This window comes from Sycon ciliatum, chromosome 1 (assembly GCF_964019385.1).
Source record: "Sycon ciliatum chromosome 1, ocSycCili1.1, whole genome shotgun sequence".
Lineage (NCBI taxonomy): Eukaryota > Metazoa > Porifera > Calcarea > Leucosolenida > Sycettidae > Sycon > Sycon ciliatum.
In genome coordinates, this window is record NC_088643.1 from 85421204 (window position 1) to 85442519 (window position 21316).

The window sequence follows — 21316 nt, forward strand, 5'->3', positions numbered from 1 at the left end:
TAGGGTGCATGTGATAATAAAGAATTACCAAAGTCAGCAATGTGAGCGACAAGTAATGTGGCATTAACACGCATGCACTCGCTATTGCAGACCAGTCGAGAGCACACATCATATGGAGGATTCATGGAGTGCTGGGCAACCGAATCTGGCATGTGATAATCATGTAGGATAGTCCACGCACGAGGTGCAGCCCATGAAATGGTCACCCATGAACTGGGCGGAGTGTGGACGGCCTGTATGATAGTGTGTAAGTATGTCCACGCACAAAGTGCAGCCCATGAGATGGGCGCCCATGAAATGGACGGAGTGTGGATGGCCCACGCATGAAGTGTAATGCCCGTTAGGAGGCAGGAGTGTGGGAGTATGAGTGTGATGGCCGAAGGCCGTGATAATTGCCAGATGAGAGGAGATAGCTGGCCCAGCACTCGTATTTATTTTCGTCTTGTATGAATTATGATGCCTGTGTTGAATCAAGGATATCAATATTATTCATAGATGGGAAGGGGTGGGTGGGTGAGAAAGGAACAAACCGGTGTTCTTCTCACGACCCAAGCAAAGCAAATATGAAGTAGCAATGTGGCCAGCGCGAAGTATGGTGTATGCGTTATGGGTTCAAGCTCCGATGTGTGCTGCAGCCGCATATGGCTGGTTGGCTGGCGAGTTCAGGTGAGTTCCGGCGTACGCATGTTACATGCCATCGCAGCGTGCATGTACGTGTTGCTTGACATGCATCAATGAATAGCGTGGGATCTGCGGGCTCTTTGGAAGCCGCTGGAGCGCGTGTGAAGTGGTGGCTTGTGCAATGTGTTAACCTACATTACCGCAAGCTCTAATGTGCTATTATCAATGCGAACCCAAGCATTTTCAGACTGCAAATGCATGGTACGAAATAGTGGTTGCGACTTCGGCGATGATTTTTTAGGAATGGGTTTGCTCCCACGCTGGAGCTCACGCTATTCCGCCGACTTGACTTGACACTTGACTCACTCGCGACTGCCATCCAGAGCACACGAGAAATCCATCGAACCTTCGACTCGGCAAACCTGCAAGAAAGCACCACTCCCTGCTCAATACACAGTGTTTCGGGGAATTCACCCCTCATCAGTTGAGCTTGAGTAGGCTGAGGAAGATTGTGCTTGAATAGCACCACTTATATACTGCTCTCCAGGCACAAACATCACCAGGGATACAAACTTACAGAGACGCTTTGTTTCCAGCGCGACAAACACCTCGTGAACACCAGATAGCAGCGTGAGTCAGTGTCGCTCCTGGACGGTGAGAACACGTAGAGGACCCTCGGTCATTCACAACGTTGTCACCTCCAAACCAGCTAGTCGCAAGCCCGCACTGGGCACAACAGTACGAAATAGTGGTTGCGACTTCGGCGATGATTTTTTAGGAATGGGTTTGCTCCCACGCTGGAGCTCGCGCTATTCCGCTGACTTGACTTGACACTTGACTGACCCACGACAAAAATGCATGGGACAACACAACACGGAGAACTGTTGCCAATAGAAGGAAATAACCAGAAATGCTGCCGAAGTGCTGTGCATTTATACTAGGGGTGAAACGAGTATCTATTTTCACCAATCAATCACTCGTTCATAATAATTCGATCGAGTATCCGATTATTTTGAGTATTTTATCAAAATTCAAAAGCGCTAGATTTATGAGTTCTCGACCAATTCGGAAGAAATTATCTGTCAACATAGAACTAAAGTCGCCAACGTCTTGTACAGAGTGTAAAGTAACGATTTTCATCAGTACTTTCGTATCTCAGGACGTTAACTAATGTTACTTGCCGTGGTGATCGCATCGTCCAAGTCATAAAATACTGACTCAAAGGCATGCGTTATGCATGCGCATATATGCACACAGTGAACGAGCGGTACAACAAAAGTTTTTGAAAAATAGAATGCCAATACTAAAAAAAAAAAAAAAAAAAAAAACCATCGAGTACAAAATTTCAAATACTCGTTCGTTTGAAAATTTTGAACGAATACTCGAATGAAGTTGGTTACTCCAACGAGGAGCACACGCTTCTTGCCGAACTTGACACTTGACTGACTCACGACTGCCATCCGGAGCACACCAGGAGCACGTCGCAACCTTCTGCTCGGCAAACCTGAAAGAAAGCACCACTCCCTGCTCGATACACAGTGTTTCGGGGAATTCACCCCTCATCAGTTGAGCTTGAGTAGGCTGAGGAAGATTGTGCCTAAAAAGCACCACTTATATACTGCTCTCCAGGCCAAACCATCACCAGGGATACAAACTTACAGAGACGCTTTGTTTCCAGCGCGACAAACACCTCGTGAAGCCCCAGGTAGCAGCGTGAGTCAGAGTCGCTCATGGAGTTGTGCTAAACAGACGTTGAGAGCCAGTATAGCTATTCACAACGATGTCACCTCCAACAACTAGTCGCACGTCCGCGTGAGGGACAACAATACGAACTTCCTGGGGCTTCACGAGGTGTTTGTCGCGCTGGAAACAAAGCGTCTCTGTAAGTTTGTATCCATGGTGATGGTTTGGCCTGGAGAGCAGTATATAAGTGGTGCTTTTCAGGCACAATCTTCCTCAGCCTACTCAAGCTCAACTGATGAGGGGTGAATTCCCCGAAACACTGTGTATTGAGCAGGGAGTGGTGCTTTCTTTCAGGTTTGCCGAGCAGAAGGTGCGACGTGCTCCTGGTGTGCTCCGGATGGCAGTCGTGAGTCAGTCAAGTGTCAAGTTCGGCAAGAAGCGTGTGCTCCTCGTTGGAGCAACCAACTTCATGACTATTACCGCCGAAGTCGCAACTTCTAAGTTCGAATACTCGAATATTCGAACTAATCGTCTTACCCCTAATTTATACACATACGAAGTGGCCTGTCTTAGATCTTTCATAATACTCCCGATTTACTGATCAGAACTGGGTGGACTCAGGGACAAACGTGCGGATTTCCTTGTGCAAATACTCAATCCGCTCTTCCGTCATTCCACCTGGAGGAATGGCTGGAGGGGGCCTAGCTGCCTTCAGTTCTTCCACTGGTGTTTTGAGGATCATGACCTCCACAAAATCCCCTGCAACGCGACGTTTCACTGCAAAGATGGCCTGAAGCACAAAGTGGTGTTGCGGGTTGACGGCAGGAACAGCACCGGAGTACTGTTGAAAGAAGGTATCCCACGCGCGCCATGTCACTCCAGACCCTGGGATTGTCTGCGCTGTGTTGCACTCCGCACTAGCATTTACTACAGCCGTCAGTTGGCTCATGGTGAAACAGTCGGAGCTGCGGTGCTTTCACTTCAGCAGCCCAAATAGCCCATCGACGAGGCAGCGAGTGTGTCCAGTGACCATAAACAATAACGATATTTTCTGGTGCAAGCCAACGATACAGCGCCATGCAAGGTAAGAGATCACTGTGCGATGTTTTGTTCTGACCTGCACAGTTGTCCGCATGCAAGACACACTCACTCTCTCTCAAGTCATTGGCATCCAGGTAGTGATGGAGAAGAGAAACCACCGTATTGGGGTTGTCGCCCTTCTTTCCATCTGAGCCAATCGTGTCCGCTTCATCCAGCAGATAGTTCACCTGCCTGGGAATGGCTTCGCAGCAGATCCCAAACAACTGGACTTTTCTTGGCGTCTTGAAATAGAGCGGACCCTCTTGCCGTGCTGTGTTCGGCAGAAATACGTTCTGTGCAAAGTCGAACGTATAATAGACTTTGTGCAGAATATTGTCAGTGCCGACTGGTGCTGACTGTGCTGCCGTCAATTCAGCCTTAGCATCTACCGTTGCTGCTCGGTAGAAATCCCTGTCTGTCTGGGCATCTGCAATATGGTCTGACAACTGCTTGCTAGTGGAAAGCTTCTGCTCTTCTCCAACAGCTTCAGTCACTTTCCGGCGAAGCCGTTCACAAACTGAACACACATCAGTTCCCGGCGACATTATCTTGATGTGTCCGTGGCATTTCTGCCAGATGTCACGGAAGACTGTTATCCCACCAGAGCGAACATCAGCTGACACACGCGCCTTGACGTAGCTGGCATGTATACCCCTGTACGTTTGATGCGCTGGCAAGAACACGGTCGGCAGCTCATCACGACCATGGAGAGGTGCCGGGTGTGGTATGCCAAAGTTTACGGCATGCGCTTTTATAAATTCCACACACCTCGTCACATCACTATGGTGAAGACCATGATGTGGTCGCTTCTTGGTGTTGCCGTGAACACAATCCATGCTGCTCCCAATGCTTCTTTACGTTTTTCATCCGCTTTACACCAATGTCGTACATGTGGCGGAAGGCAGTAGTGAAACAGCCTACCCTGGAACGAATAGTCGTACTTTTGCCGTTTTCTCTTACCACCTTTGTCTGTCCTAACAGTGTTGTGTCTAGCGGCTTCTAGCAAAGCGAGAACAACAAGATCGCTGTTCTCAGCCATCTCCCTCATATTCAGAATACTGATTTGGACATCGTCCGGATTCATTTTTTTTTCAGGCAGTCCAAATCGCAGCATTCCACTCTGACTGCTTGGTTTGCTGGAGCGCCAGATGAAGTTTGCGCGGCAGAGCCGGCAGGAACGGCAGAGCCGGCAGGAACGGCAGAGCCGGCAGGAACGGCAGCAGAACTCTGCGCACTATCAGCTGTACTTGGGGGAATGTCCAACAACTCACAAGCAGCTACGCACGGGACACCTCTCAATCAAGAAAGTCACCATTTCCACTTTCGTCACCACTACACGGCAGCTCTGACGTTTCCTCCTCGCTGATCACGGAAACTTCATCGTCAGAACTGACAATAGCGGCCTCGGGCTCACCAAAGAACTCTTCATCTTCTTCGCGAAGAACAGTTACGAGAGCCTCGTCTACGGTAAACAAACGGTGGTCGTTCGCCATCGCCATTATGAAAATTTGAAGAAGAAAGTGCGTACTGCACAATGCGTAGTTGTACTTGAACAGCGCAAACTAAACGCGAGCGATCTCCGCTCAACCGTGACTGATCCACGTCAGGTAAGGATCGAAACCCAGCTGGATTCACGTAGAATCCGCTGAGTCCAGGTAGGCTAGCCTGGCGCTTATTTATTCCATGCATGAAAGCATGGAAGCCAAGCATTTTGGGCAGAGTTACAAAATCGACGTCCCAAACTTCAAACGCGTTTTCTCAGTTTTCTTATGTCGCTAATATCCCTTTTCTCGTGTGGTCACTACGCTGGTGTGATCATCGGCCCCAGTGGCATTCCCCTTTTCAGCGTTATAGCCATTGCTATTGTATTGTGCACATTGCCCCATGGAGCTCGCTGGCTTTTGTTCTTTGCTGTCTGAGTGTAGATTACTGGAATCGATGCTGAAACTGTTGATGACAACATCTATGACTGGAAAGTCACACTAAGCCAATTCCAAGAAGGATGGTAAGTCACTAGTGACACTTCAGCTTGTGCTTCCACAGGTGTCGTTGTATGCTGTGTCCTTTTTCATTGATGCACGGGATGTCAGGAAAAGCTATTATATGTATGTTTCTAGTTTTGTGTCATGTTTTGCTTCTCCTGTCTTGTATGGCTCAGTCCCATATCTCAAGACCTGAAACATCTTCAAGCATCTGGAGCCGGCTACGGTCACATCGAGGTCCGACTGGTTAGTTTCTCCTTGCACTCTTTTAGGGGCGCAACGAATTGTTCTGTGCCATTCTTAGCTGACCATGAAACTTGTCAGGTTTCAGAGCAGTGCACGCAGAACATGTAGGAGAACATCCCACTGTGCATATTCTGCTTGCATGGGCTGTTCATATAATTATTGGGCTGTCAGTCCCTGACAAGATGAAGTAGAGAGGGTCATTCATCAGCACTAAGCTGTGAAATCCTCCTAAGGTTCATCGCTGAGTTTGCAACAGTCCACAAAATCCCTGTAATTATACTGCATGCGGCATGTGGGCCTGGAATACAGCACAAGTTAACTCCAAGTCCACCAAGTCGCCTTCCGAGTCCTTCCAGGATAGTGTTGGTTGCGCACAGTTCAGTAGGAAGTCGGATGCTGCGGGATTGCGTCGCTCCATCATCTGGCTTTACTGCACTACATCATTGGAACATTGAGTCTAGTGAGGGCTAATGACACACTTGGTGTCTGCATGATTGGTGGGGTGTGAGCACAGCAGCTGGAATACACTGCTGTACAGACAACCATCAAGAAGCTTGGCATAGCTGTTTCACTTCATCAGTTGCCTTTTGTGTGTGTGTGCGTGCTTGCGTGCATGTGTGTGTGTGTGTGTGTGTGTGTGTGTGTGTGTGTGTGTGTGTGTGTGTGTGTGTGTGTGTGTGTGTGTGTGTGTGTGTGTGTGTGTGTGTGTGTGTGTGTGTGTGTGTGTGTGTGTGTGTGTGTGTGTGTGTGTGTGTGTGTGTGTGTGTGTGTGTGTGTGTGTGTGTGTGTGTGTGTGTGTGTGTGTGTGTGTGTGTGTGTGTGTGTGTGTGTGTGTGTGTGTGTGTGTGTGTGTGTGTGTGTGTGTGTGTGTGTGTGTGTGTGTGTGTGTGTGTGTGTGTGTGTGTGTGTGTGTGTGTGTGTGTGTGTGTGTGTGTGTGTGTGTGTGTGTGTGTGTGTGTGTGTGTGTGTGTGTGTGTGTGTGTGTGTGTGTGTGTGTGTGTGTGTGTGTGTGTGTGTGTGTGTGTGTGTGTGTGTGTGTGTGTGTGTGTGTGTGTGTGTGTGTGTGTGTGTGTGTGTGTGTGTGTGTGTGTGTGTGTGTGTGTGTGTGTGTGTGTGTGTGTGTGTGTGTGTGTGTGTGTGTGTGTGTGTGTGTGTGTGTGTGTGTGTGTGTGTGTGTGTGTGTGTGTGTGTGTGTGTGTGTGTGTGTGTGTGTGTGTGTGTGTGTGTGTGTGTGTGTGTGTGTGTGTGTGTGTGTGTGTGTGTGTGTGTGTGTAATGAAAAATAGGGATTCACTGGCCAGAAATAGTCACTTCAAACAGCTGTGTGGTGGATACCAGGCTAAAAATAGTGGCGGTCAATTCATCAGCCTTGCAAGCTGTTGAATGGTGTAATCCCAGCACAAGTTGCTATGTCTAACATAGCTGTTCGCTATCATCGCTTCCGCGATGGGCATGTCTGAGGTCTGAGGTCTGAGGTGTGTGTGTGTGTGTGTGTGTGTGTGTGTGTGTGTGTGCGTGCATGCGTGTGTGTGCGTGCGTGCTTGCGTACATGCGTGTGTGTGTGTGTGTGTGTGTGTGTGTGTGTGTGTGTGTGTGTGTGTGTGTGTGTAGGTTTTCATGCCTGAAATGTACCCATGCTGTCCACCTTCCATGGCTATTGTACGCCCTCGACTATTGGTAAGTATGCAGGGATTTTCTCTGCACAAGCAGTAGCAGTAGCAATAATGTGATTACCGTACAGTTAGGGTTAAAACATATTGAAGGCCACAAGGCAGTACACTGTATGACAACTATTACTTTGAAGAAGTATAGCGTGGAAGCTGTGCATCAGGTGACTATTTTTCTCTTTCTTTTTGTTGGTTGATGTTATTATTATGGAGTTGGCTTTATTTCACTCACGTTGTCATGACATGAGGTAAGAACCCCATCACCGGGCCAAAAGAGACCAAGGGTAGTGAGAAAAAAATAAATAGATGGCCAACGCAATGAACATTCTTGGTTGGAGGAAAGAAAATCAGCACACGAAGCACAGAAGCCATATAGTTTCGACTAGGTCTTTCGTACCATTACTTTTCCAGTCGAATACAATAGTGATTAACACCGCAGCAAGCATATCCTTATCCTTGTAATATTCATTGTTTCGCTATGTAGTTGGCGTCACTAGCGCTATCTTTTAAAGTGCTATTTGGTCAATGCTCTGACCGCCAAATATGTAGTTGGTGCCACTACCTCCATCTTTTAAAGTGCTTTTTTGTCAATGCTCTGACCGCCAAAGTGCCGGTGATAAGGACATGCTTGCTACCTTGTTAATCACCAATGTATTCGACTTGAAAAGTAATGGTTCGAAAGGCCTGGTCGAAACTATATGGCTTCTGTGCTTCATGTGCTGATTATTATTATTATTCACACATATCCGCTGGGTGAGTACGCGTGGCCCATGCAACATAGTGACCCACAAATACAAACCAGCATAATTATGTCCCCTCTGCAATACAAGCAAGCAAGCAAAGAGAAATGAGAGCCCAGGCAGCGAAAACGAAACGAAAAGAGATGAGGACATAGGCAACGAAAACAGTCCCAAAGCGTAGCCAGGGATTGTATGTGTGCATACGGCTGCGACAGTTAATACGGCTAGTGCAGCTGCTGCTGTGGAATTTTTGTATTTTTGTGCTGCTTTGCTGTCCACGGCTGCTTGATATTACCACGTTAATTAACAGCCTTTAGGACTTGTATACTTGTTTTTGGGGACATGTACTCAATAAGGAGGATGTGTTTGTTTCTCATTCTTCTGTCTTCTGGCAGGGATCTGCAGCTATACAGACGGAAAACTTGCCAGGTCTGGCATTTGAGAATTGGTTAGTCTTGGCAACAGCTATATCCTCACGTGTGTGCGTATAGACATTATCTTCACCTTTGTGCAAATAGCAATATCCTCACACGTGTGCGTTAAGCCATATCCTCGCACGTGTGCGTTTAGCCATATCTCACCTGTGTGCATATAGACATATCCTCACCTTTGTACGTATAGCTCACGCTATCCATATTAGTTTTCCAGCTTCACATGGTAACACGGGCAGCTACCCATTATCTCACCCCCAGTCTTCATCCGGCATATTGATATGAACACCGTGAAGGAGAACAGGAGTCGCACTGCGAGTGAAACTTGCAAAAAAACTATGTTTGGTGGTATGTGCATGCGCTGCAGATGGCTAGGGGCACGCATGAGTTGACATCGAGAGGATCTTTGCATCAGTAGGAACATGTGCATGCCACTTGGATTGACCTGTGAACATGCCATCTCAATTTCATATGAGCAGCTACCGTTGAACAATGTGAATAGGGCTTTATTCGAGAGTGACCTTATTGTTTTTTCCCAGGGTCACCCCAGGGACTTTAGTTTCACTTCAGCATGAGCATTTCACCGCAGCATAACAGAGTGCCACAATCACCAGCACAACGCACTCAAGCAAACTTTGTGAACGGCTCTTCTTCAATCAATTATATACTCATATTTCTCCTGCTCTGGATCCCGCGCAATCTGGGTTTCGTTGTGGCGACTCGACCGCTCTACAGCTCACCAAGCTGATCCAAGAAAACACAACTATAGTCCATTTCAAAAACATTGACAATCCTGGCGATCGCCCACAGAGTTTGCCGTCTTACCATATGTGGTGCCTGGAAAAACTCGCTGTGAACTCGAAGAAATATTCCGCGCGAAAGAATGGAAAACTGTGACAACTCACGCACGCAGGTACATGTACGTCTGGTTTACAACAACCAAACTTCTTGCTCGTATCGGAATCATAGAGAGGACAAGTCGAAACTGTGGTAAATGTTGAGGCGTGGCATGAGTCCCGATTTGTTTTGTGACCAAATAGTTCCTTTGACCTGCGTCCCTGCGATGGAATTTATTCTCACGTGTGACGAAAACAGCATGGACACGAACTCATTCTCCAGGCCATGACTTGGCAAAGCCATCAATCCGTGTGACTTCGGCGACATTTTGAGAAAAGCAGACGCCTGTGGTAGCTGATAGAAGACGTCGCCGACTCCTCAATTCAAATATTGACGATCGTGAAGATACTAAAATAATTCTCAACAAGAAGTCGATCGATCGATGTGCCTGTATATTCAACACGTAGCTACAGCACAATGACTTCTACTCACTCGCACCGTTTCAGTGTTGTGTGTATGTTCACATGACGTGAGCTAGTCAAGTGTCAGTCAGTCGGCAGGAAGCGCGAACTCCAACAACAACATTCAACAAGTCGTTTGGGGCAGCCACCTTCTTTGACTTGGCTCACCAAAATAACGAAGAAAAAAGGTTGAGTTGAAGATAGGTCGGGATTTGAGCCCACAACTTCATGGTCAGCAGACAGCATTCATAACCACAAGGCCAAAAAGGCAAAGATAAATCATGGTTTTTTTTATGAATATCGCTACTGGTTTCCTGGGCAAAGTCTAAACCAAGGGAAAAGGCCAGAAACCTGGCCGAAATCCCTAACTCCTCAACGGTTGGTCCAATTGTTCCGAAACCTTCACAGAACAATTTGCCATGCCCTAACTAGCACTTCCATGTACTTTGTTTTCCGATTTTCCCTTATCTTCATACTTTTTGAGACCAAAACCTGATTGTCAATGTTTTTGAAATGGACTGTAGGACCGACTTTGTTGTTGTTGTTGTTGTTGTTGTTGTTGTTGTTGTTGTTGTTGTTGTTGTTGTTGTTGTTGTTGTTGTTGTTGTTGTTGTTGTTGTTGTTGTTGTTGTTGTTGTTGTTGTTGTTGTTGTTGTTGTTGTTGTTGTTGTTGTTGTTTGTTTGTTTGTTTGTTTGTGTATTACAGGGTGCGACAGAGCTTTGTTTGTTTGCCTAATTACATGATATCGACTAAAAGAAGAATAAAGTATAAAAGGCCAGTAAAGGAAATGATAATAAAGCGAGCAGTGGCGCACAGGGAAACATCTGATGTGATGTAATCTACATTAACATCCCACTGCACGCACAGACATTGAAGACAAGGTTTGGGCTAGACTGGAACTCACGCGGGGGAAATGGGGTTAGGCTTACACCCAGGCCACCACATGGTAGGAAGAATGTGGAGGGGGTCGCTAACAAGGTTAGGCTTACATCGCACTTCCACATGGTAGGACAGATGTGGAAGTAGGCTGCTAACGGGGTTACGCTTACACCCGGACATCTGCATGGTAGGACGAATGCAGAGGGGCTGGTAACCTGGAGTTGGGTGTCAGCTCAAAGGCTTACGGGGTGCTTTGCAGCCACCCACTCCATGTGAATGCCACCCTTTCCGTGAGTTCCTTATTTATTTGTGACTCGGATAGTATGTAGTAATGAGTACTGTGATACTAGTACCACGCCAAATTGGGTGGGTTGGGATGGGGAAAATTTGGCAAAGAGCTAGTGTTGGAGCAAACAGCAAGTGAGAGTGGTAAGCAACAACAGGAACAAGAACACGAGTGCATGCACATATGGGATCAGATGCGCTGGTAGGTTCAGCTGCCGACAGAGCTAGAGGGGGAACACGCTCCCGCGTGGCGCGAACCGTGCCCGTGTCACGTGCACAGCGGTGTGCGTGCGCAGCTCAACGATAGCGCTACGGGTAGATGTGGAATGCAGTGTGAAGTAGCGGCGTCGCTACGGGTAAATATGGAGTGCCACGTGCAGTAAACGCAGGCGGGCACGCGCTGAGAGAGCGTTACGTGCGTGTTAACTACAGTTAATACTATGTATAAACTGAGATTTAAAAACTGAAAACAATTTCCCAAAGACCTCAGCGACTGATAGCACCATTCGGCAGGGCTACTTGAAAGCAGCAGGAGGGATCGCATAAATCGGGGGTACTGTGGGATCTTCCTGATGTCACGCTGGAGCCTGTTTCACAGTGACACACATTGGAATGAGTTGGTTTCACTGCGCACACTCCATACATGGCATATTCGACGACCTCACTCGCATTATCCTCTGTATTCATTGCTGAAAATAAGTTTTGCTAAAACGCAGGGTTGCGAATTGCTCGCACTGAAGTACCGGTGCTGAAATGCTCGTGTGGAATTGGGAGATTACCTCAGATTACCTTCATGAAGGGGATATGATTGGAAAGAGGCCTGATATTCGAGAGGGGCTTCTAATCAAGTGAGCATGGTATACTTGTTATTTGTGTTTTGTTGTTGAGCAGGAAGCCGACTAGACCGTTGATGGATGTCCTAGTGGAAATGAAACGGCATATGCAGCGTTATGCACGGTAAGATTCCTGTTCTTGTGTGAGGATGGGCATCTTCGGCGGATGCTTCTCCTTCTGTTTCTCGTTACGTAGTGTGCTGGTGTGCTGGCTGATTGTGGAGAATATATTTACAGTGAGTATCGTTTATAAAGTGACCGGGTGTAACGATATGCCGGCTATAATGATAGAACTAGTCAAAATCAAAATCAAATCAGAAAAAAAATACTTTTCTCAAGGTTTGAGACTCCACTGTAGCCAATACTTGAATCCATACATCCTGTACAGACACCTTGTACACACTCTCTCTAACGGTCTCTAGGCTACACTGCAATTGATATGCCCGAAAATTTGAACTAATGTATATCAATTGCAGTGTAGCCTAGAGACCGTTAGAGAGAGTGTGTACAAGGTGTCTGTACAGGATGTATGGATTCAAGAAAAAAATACACCGAAAATATCACTATACACACCGATATATCGCTTATTGTGATGGGCTTCAGGAAGCAAACCATGTCAAATGTACAGGGAAATATCGTTATAATGATCAAGAGTGATGATCACAAAACAAGTGTTCTTCCAACGAGAGAGCCTGGAAGCTCAGGGCCCTACGCTATGCTTTTTTGCCTAGCTCATCGTACATGTTACTAGAACTGATGGAAATGTTTTTTTTTCCGTTGATTGGCTACATCATTGTATTGCAAAAACGTTTCAATCAGTTTTAATATGAGTTAGGCAAAAAAATTTGCAGAATTTATTGCGGATTGTTATTTTCTCTCACTTCATCCGCTTTTGGTTTGCTCCTTCTTTTCCTTTTTATCTCCTTATAATCGGATTTTCTGGCCTTTTTGCATTGACCTGTTGAGCCAATGAGGTAAAATTATATTCCATACAATACAATAATACAAAAATGTCCTTACCTTGATAGTGTTCTTGTGCTTTTAACTGTTGCTAGCGGCCGAATGCATGGTTGCCTGTGGAGCACATTACATAACTTTACAGTCTCCTGTAATACGCATCCTGTCCGATGGCAAAAGAGGCTGCAGATTTAGTTTTTCTGCACGTTATCAGCAATGACTACTGGTCTTCAGCAACTTGGGTCTCCTGTAACACGCATCCTGTCTATGCTTTCGTAATGCTAACATAATGCTCGGGATAGCACTCGCTACTGATATATTAAGTGGTCGTTGGTTGCTCCGACAATTTCATCGTACTGTTGTACGACATGCTATACGACATCCTTCTACCGTACAACACCGTATCGATGTCTGGCGCTAGCTCTGTCGCCTTGTGTATTTACGGTAATAGGGACAAGTACGGGATAGCGCCAGTCGGAGGTCCGTCTGCCACAGAGCTAGCGCCAGACATGAAATTGTCGGAGCAACCAACGACCACTTAATATATCAGTAGCGAGTGCTATCCCGAGCATTGTGTTAGCATTACGAAAGCATAAACAGAACGCGTGTTACAGGAGACCCAAGTTGCTGAAGACCAGTAGTCATTGCTGATAACGTGCAGAAAAACTAAATCTGCAGCCTCTTTTGCCGTTGGACAGGATGCGTATTACAGGAGACTGTAAAGTTATGTAATGTGCTCCACAGGCAACCATGCATTCGGCCGCCAGCAACAGTTAAAAGCACAAGAACACTATCAAGGTAAGGACATTTTTTGTATTATTGTATTGTATCGCGATATCGTATTGTATGGAATATAATTTTACCTCATTGGCTCAACAGGTCAATGTAAAAAGGCCAGAAAATCCGATTATAAGGAAAAAAGGAAAAGAAGGAGCAAACCAAAAGCGGATGAAGTGAGAGAAAAATAACAATCCGCAATAAATTCTGCGAATACATTTGCCTAACTCATATTCAAACTGATTGAAACGTTTTTGCAATACAATGATGTAGCCAATCAACGGAAAAAAACATTTCCATCAAATCTAGTAACATGTACGATGAGCTAGGCAAAAATGTCCTGATGTCTGTCCTGACGTTTCCTGTGACCGGCGCTGACTCTGCCGATCACGGGCGTTCTGGACTCAACGGGATCTCTCTTCCGACGTTTCCTGTGACCGGCGCTGAATCGCCCGTTCACGCTTATTTTGGAGTCGACGAGATGTCTGTCCTGACGTTTGCTGTGACCGGCGCTGACTCTGCCGATCACGGGCGTTCTGGACTCGACGGGATCACTCTTCCGACGTTTCCTGTGACCGGCGCTGAATCGCCCGTTCACGCTTATTTTGGAGACGACGGGATCTCTCTTCCAAAGGATCTCTCTTCCAAAGTATGTTTTTGCTAACGTATCCTATCACCTATTCCGCAACTAGCGTCCATTCTAATTTTATTTCCTCCTCATCTCCCTATTAATTTTCTTTCCAAATCTCCCTCTACATCAGGGAGTCGTATACATAATACGACGAATATTGTGGCCAGCTGTTTGTGGCCAGCTGTTATGTACAATCCTGTAGAACCTTTGTAGTCACAGATACGGGACAGATACGGTAGCTCCAGGCGTGACACAAACACACAAACAAACACCAAATCATAGATACGGGACAGATACGGTAGCTCCAGGCGTGACACAAACACACACACAAACAAACAAACACCAAATCACAGATACGGGACAGATACGGTAGCTCCAGGCGTGACACAAACACCAAATTAAAGCTGTGTGGACCCTGGCTAGCGCCAGACGTTACTGAAGGAACGTCTTCTGCATAGCTACGGGAATAAAGTTCACTTCTTCCAAAACTGATCCAGTGTTGCCTGGATGCACCTGGCAGCAGACGCGAGTGAGATAAAATTCTTCCCTGTATGCTGTAAGTAGCCACATGTACACGTGGCTACTTTTCATGCTTTTTCCAGCGTGTACGCATCATTTCATGCGCAGTCATGTGCCATGTGTCAGTCACACATGCAAATAGGCTATAGTGATGCACCGGATATAGTGATGTATTATCAAAAATCAAAAGGGCACGTTATATCCAGTATTTACTGTATCAGTATCGAGAGCTATCAGTAGCCACCACAGGCCTTTGTACGGGTACATGCATTTTTTTACACATCATCCACAGAGAAAATTGTGTTCTTCAAAACCCTTCAAGGCAGAGACTGTTAGGATGAAAATTTGAAATTGGGCTTGGAGATATAACTATTTTGTGGGTAAGCATAGCACACCTGCCTGAAAGTATAATTGAGTGAGGGCTCCTACGCTTCTCGTTGCTCAGCAACAGTGTGTAGCAAAAGCGATATTTTGCGGCAAATGGACAATATCAATTATTTTGCAGCTAAGGCCATGGTAAAAAATAAATTTGATTCTCAGGTCATGAGCCTGTGAAAATCGGTCCGAGCGAGCGATTTTTTATTTTATTTCCCACAGTTTTTTTTATTTCCAAAGATAGGGTCACACATATGTACATGGTCACGTGTTCATATATTCAGGCCAGGAAGTAGAAAAATACCGGTATTTTACTACTCCCTGATTCATGCATTTCGCATTGACCGTTTTATGCGCGCATATGCATGCATAGAAATAAATAAAAAACGTCAGTGCGCCGCCAAAAATCAAAAATCGGTGCGCGCGTACTTGAGAATCAAAGATAATTTTTACCATGGCCTAATGGACAATATCAATTATTTTGCAGCAAATGGACAATATCAATTATTTTGCAGCAAATGGACAATATCAATAATTATTATTTTGCAGCAAATGGACAATATCAATTAGAAATGTTTGGAATAGTTCATTGTATGAAATGCCTTTGATTGAATAATGTAGGTTGATATATATATACACCTAATAATAGGTGCCATATCACTACACTATATTCGGCCTTTTTTCTTTCTTTTCTTTTGCGGAGATATTTCCTGGAAGTTCAAGATTGTGAAGATTGAGTGAATGAAACTGAAATTATGATCCAAAGAACATGAAAAATACAAAACCATTTCACTGTGGCTTTTAAGGGTTAAGAATGACCAAGAGGATCCTCCCGTTTCTATTTGAGCCTCCAGCTCCGAAAGGGGGCTTAAGCAGTTTTGTGCAGTGTTGATAAAGGTTAATTTTTGCACAGTGATATCCTGGATTACGGCAATGTCATGGTACAGATCGCTAAATAATGTTCCGAAATAACATATATGCCCCCCCCCCCGGAATCTATAAAAATGGTGCGTTAGAAAATCCTCTCAGAGAAGTCCGAAAATCTGCGAAGAGTCGGAGTAGCTTGGATTGCTGAGTAGAGTGGATCAATGTACTTCTCATTTGCTCTGGACGGCAACCTTGAGTCCATCAAGTATCAAAACAAACCAGTAGGAAAAGCCTGAGTTCCCACGTGCGGAGAAGCCCGCAGTCCTAACCATGTGTGTTTGGAATTTTGGCTTTTGTAATTTGTATGTAATCTGTATGCCGTATGTCGTATTTGCAGTGTGGATTTGGAAGCCTCGAAGAATTCAGGCGGGGACTGCATATACTCAACACTGGAAAAACACTTGCTGCGCCTTTCAACCGTAAGCTTTATTTACTGGTTTCCACGGTGTATTCAGTCTGGCAGTGCATTCCACTCTTTACATGATAGCAGTGGCCAGTCGCTACTCTAGTGCTGGGACATGTTCATGAAGCTTTTCGTATGCCGAGAAAATACTGGATCATCAATTCATCAATAAAGAGAACAAATTCTGCTCTCATCGCCACACTACAACAAAGCAATGAAAGCTTTCCAAAATCGATTTTCCTGTCACATTCATCAGCTTTCATGACTTTGTTGTAGTGTGGCGATGACAGCAGAATTTGTTCTCTTTATTGCCTTTTTAAAATTGTTGTCTCCGCGTCGATTATTTGCATGAATTCATCATTCTAAGTTTGTAATGGAACCTCACATGGAACCTCACATGGAACCTCACATGGAACCTCACATGGAACCTCACATGGTCTGTTGATCATTTTAGTATGTAAGTACTGTAAAACCGGAAAGGCGAACGAGTCACAAAGTCTAACGTTTTAACGACTGATTAACACGCATGCACTCGCTATTGCAGACCAGTGGAGAGCACACATCATATGGAGGATTCATGGAGTGCTGGGCAACCGAATCTGGCATGTGATAATCATGTAGGATAGTCCACGCACGAGGTGCAGCCCATGAAATGGGCACCCATGAACTGGGCGGAGTGTGGACGGCCTGTATGATAGTGTGTATGTATGTCCACGCACAAAGTGCAGCCCATGAGATGGGCGCCCATGAAATGGACGGAGTGTGGACGGCCCACGCACACGAGGTGCAGCCCATGAAATGGGCACCCATGAACTGGGCGGAGTGTGGACGGCCTGTATGATAGTGTGCATGTATGTCCACGCACAAAGTGCAGCCCATGAGATGGGCGCCCATGAAATGGACGGAGTGTGGACGGCCCACGCACGAAGTGCAATGCCCGTTAGGAGGCAGGAGTGTGGGAGTATGTGTGATGGCCGAAGGCCGTGATAATTGCCAGATGAGAGGAGATAGCTGGCCCAGCACTCCTATTTATTTTCGTCTTGTATGAATTATGATACCTGTGTTGAATCAAGGATATCAATATTATTCATAGATGGGAAGAGGTGGGTGGGTGAGAAAGGAACAAACCGGTGTTCTTCTCACTACCCAAGCAAAGCAAATATGAAGTAGCAATACGGCCAGCGCGAAGTATGGTGTATGCGTTACGGGTTCAAGCTCCGATGTGTGCTGCAGCCGCATATGGCTGGTTGGCTGGCGAGTTCAGGTGAGTTCCGGCGTACGCATGTTACATGCCATCACAGCGTGCATGTACGTGTTACTTGACATGCATCAATGAATAGCGTGGGATCTGCGGGCTCTTTGGAAGCCGCTGGAGCGCGTGTGAAGTGGTGGCTTGTGCAATGTGTTAACCTACATTACCGCAAGCTCTAATGTGCTATTAACACGCATGCACTCGCTATTGCAGACCAGTGGAGAGCACACATCATATGGAGGATTCATGGAGTGCTGGGCAACCGAATCTGGCATGTGATAATCATGTAGGATAGTCCACGCACGAGGTGCAGCCCATGAAATGGGCACCCATGAACTGGGCGGAGTGTGGACGGCCTGTATGATAGTGTGTATGTATGTCCACGCACAAAGTGCAGCCCATGAGATGGGCGCCCATGAAATGGACGGAGTGTGGACGGCCCACGCACACGAGGTGCAGCCCATGAAATGGGCACCCATGAACTGGGCGGTGTGTGGACGGCCTGTATGATAGTGTGTATGTATGTCCACGCACAAAGTGCAGCCCATGAGATGGGCGCCCATGAAATGGACGGAGTGTGGACGGCCCACGCACGAAGTGCAATGCCCGTTAGGAGGCAGGAGTGTGGGAGTATGTGTGATGGCCGAAGGCCGTGATAATTGCCAGATGAGAGGAGATAGCTGTCCCATGGTTGCCCAGCCTCCATGCTAAGTTGTGACACATTGCAATGCACGTGAATGACACTGTTTTTGCTATCAGCGCAGTTTGTCAGCACAATCCTAGCAGAGCAAGTTGCTGTGCTGTTCCAAACAGTCAGCCGTGTGGGTACGTGCATGGGTGCGAGTTGCGTGCCCGCGTGGCGGGTTCTTACATACCTCCATGCGTTCTGTGATGCGCTTGTACCTCTGACAGCTTTTGGGTCAGCTGCCCCATGTCTGTGTCGGTTGTCCTGATGTAGCGCAAGACACTGTCGCTTCTCCATCGGCCCATTGCCCTGATTAGCCAGTCCGGGGCACCCGCCATGGCTGCAGTTGTGGCGGCACCGATGCGGAACGAATGACCAGCGTAGTCGGTGAATTGGGTGTTCCCGTGAGTGGGAGAAGCTGTCGGAGCTCTTCTGTCAGTGCCTGCCTGGTCAGCGGTCTCCCAGGGCGGTAGCGGAAGAGTGCGTCAGTGGCGTCAGACGGACAGCAGTGATCTAGCCAAAGCCGGCTCAGCCGGCAGAATGCCGGCTGGGAGGGCAACCTGCCGGCTGAGACAGCTCCAAGGGTAATTTTGGCCGGCTGCAGTCACCCCCATGTAGACTGTAGTGCACTGCACTAGCACTTGAGTTGAGATGGTGGAGTACAACCCATATCATAGGGTAGGTATGTACAGTACAGTACGTAGCACTGTCTACTCAGTCACAGACTGTAAAATATGCCAGGAGGGCAGCAACCGGGCAAGGTTGTGAAGTGGTACTACCGATTATCTGCATGGCCCTGACGAAGTTGGTCCGTCTTCGATTGCTTGATGTGGAAGCGGATATATGTGCGTCCTTGAGTGACATCCAGAGTCACATCCTGGCGCGTGGCATGAGTGGCAGGGTCAAACCCGGCTGGAGGCGCAGTGAATTCAGCGCATGGAAGAAATCCGAAGAAGGCGAGCACCATTGCCGCCTTGAGCATGCCCTTGTCCTGCTGGTGACGCCGTTGGTCCAGGCTGAGTTGATTGAGGAGCTTCCGCAGCAAATCAATGGTGATTGGGAGGCGAGTGCGCTGGATTGCCGGGTCAGTCGCCGTCCTCTTGATTCCTCGCATAACACGTGGCGGCAGCAATGTGTTCATCGTTGGATCTCGGAATCCGGCTTCGAGATGCATGTTGCGTACTGCGGCCATGTAGACATGAATTGTCTGTGGTTGAACCGATTGTGTGAGGTGTGCTGCGAAGCAGCTGGGCATCGTGTCTGTAGCCGGCATGGGCGTCCATCTCTGCAACGCACAGAATTGCGTAAATTTCCTTTCGCCAGTGGTGTACGTGCGCCGTGTTGTCGGGGCGATTGCCATGGCTGCCAGGTCGGCGACCTCCTGCATCAGTCCAGGAGAGGGAGGCGGATTGCAGTGTCCGGGGCTTGCTGTGCCGATGGTGCCAGCTGCTGGAATGCCTGTCAGAGTGATACGGAAATAGGGCTTGGCGCGGCTAAACCTCTTGTTGATATCCCATAAGCGCCGCGTAAATGTTCTGCCTGGTACGACGACGCTCGACGCAAAGGAGAGTTTCCCCAGGAAGTGATCGAGTTTGCGTTGCGTGGTCTGGGTGCAGCGTGACAGCTCGCTGAGGAGCTCGCGGAGGTCCGTCGGTTTGTCGTCTGGGAGACGGGCTTCCATGCGCACCGTGTCCAGCACAATTCCGAGGAAGGCAGTAATGTGTGAAAGCGAACAGTGTTCAGGGGAGTGGAAGTCGGCTTACTTTTTCTCAGTGGGCTTCGAAGTCTTCTCGTGGCTATCTGCAGGGCGCTGCCACCTGAAGCGGGTGGTGCTGGTGCAGGATGTGGCGGCATGTCCTTTGTCTTCACATGAGCTGCAGGCGTCGAGATGGTCGCAAGGTGTGCGGGAACAGGGCCTGCCGCGGTTGACGTTAAAACAGACTTGGCGGGTGCTGCCCGCCACTGATGGAAAGGGCTGCGCGTGTTGAGCTGCGGCATGTGGGCAGGCAGCGGTCGCGGCTGTTTTGGAGCGTGCATTTGGTGCATGATAGACGGGGAGAGCGGAGTAGGCGAATACTCCACAGCGTCTGATTGATCGCGTCCCAGCGCAGTGCCATGCTGGCGGTGTGTTGGCGAAATGCTCGATCATAGTTCAGCACAGGAGGCGTCTGCATGACAGACGGGGAGAGCGGAGTAGGCGAATACTCCACAGCGTCTGATTGATCACGTCCCAGCGCAGTGCCATACTGGCGGTGTGTTGGCGAAATGCTCGATCATAGTTCAGCACAGCAGACGTCGTGAACTGTTGGTTCGCAGTACAAAGTATGTGCTGGTAGCAGACGAGCTCATGAGCTCGGTCAGGACGAGCAAGAACGACGATGCCCATGTAGATCGTCCAGGCCTCCAGCCAAGGCGAGAAGTCGTTGATCGCGCGCGTGTGCTTTGCGCTGAGGTTGAGCGAGAGCTGAGCCATGTCACCGCCAGCTGTAACCAGTTGTATTGGCTCCTGTCCCTGGGAGCTGAAAATTTCCGGCAAGAGTTCCTCAAGTTCCAGTAACTCTCCGCGCTGGATTTTTTCAATCGCACGACGTGGCGGTGTGGGTAGAACCGAGGGCTTGGAGAGAACTGGAGGTCCTGGCAAAGTCGGAGGTTCCGATAGAACTGGAAGTTCCGGGGAGGATAGGTCCGGAGCTTGACGCTCGGAGCGTGGGAGCGATCTTTCGGGTGCGGAGCGCGCGCGTGGGAGAGATCGGCTTCCAGATCAGACTCAGCACTGTCTGTTCTCCAGGCGTTCCACGCGTTCGAGGAGAGGGTGGAGGGCGTTCATCTTCATAACGGCTGAGGAAATGATGTCCGGGGAGAGCAATGAGGGCTCGTCCTGCATAGAAGCGTCGGTGCCTGGAGCGGGGTCAGAAGTCTGAGCTAGCTGCTGACGGTGTGTCGGAGGCATCAGGCGCGAAGGCGCGCATGCCGTCAGTCCGCGCGTATGGCGAGGTCGAAGCCCTACCCGAGCGGCGACGGGTAACCTCGACGGCATACCCACGT

General features: G+C 47.9%; 1 protein-coding gene across 1 annotated transcript in view; it reads left to right on the forward strand.

The window, feature by feature from the left end:
• LOC135806034 (uncharacterized) overlaps positions 1-21316 on the forward strand; it is a 145147-nt gene that overhangs the window by 25485 nt on the left and 98346 nt on the right. The window contains exons 10-15 of the mRNA XM_065320169.1: positions 5310-5389; positions 5543-5612; positions 7223-7288; positions 8414-8466; positions 11804-11869; positions 16269-16350. Coding sequence (XP_065176241.1) covers positions 5310-5389; positions 5543-5612; positions 7223-7288; positions 8414-8466; positions 11804-11869; positions 16269-16350 — 417 coding nt within the window. The remainder of the gene's footprint in view (positions 1-5309; positions 5390-5542; positions 5613-7222; positions 7289-8413; positions 8467-11803; positions 11870-16268; positions 16351-21316) is intronic.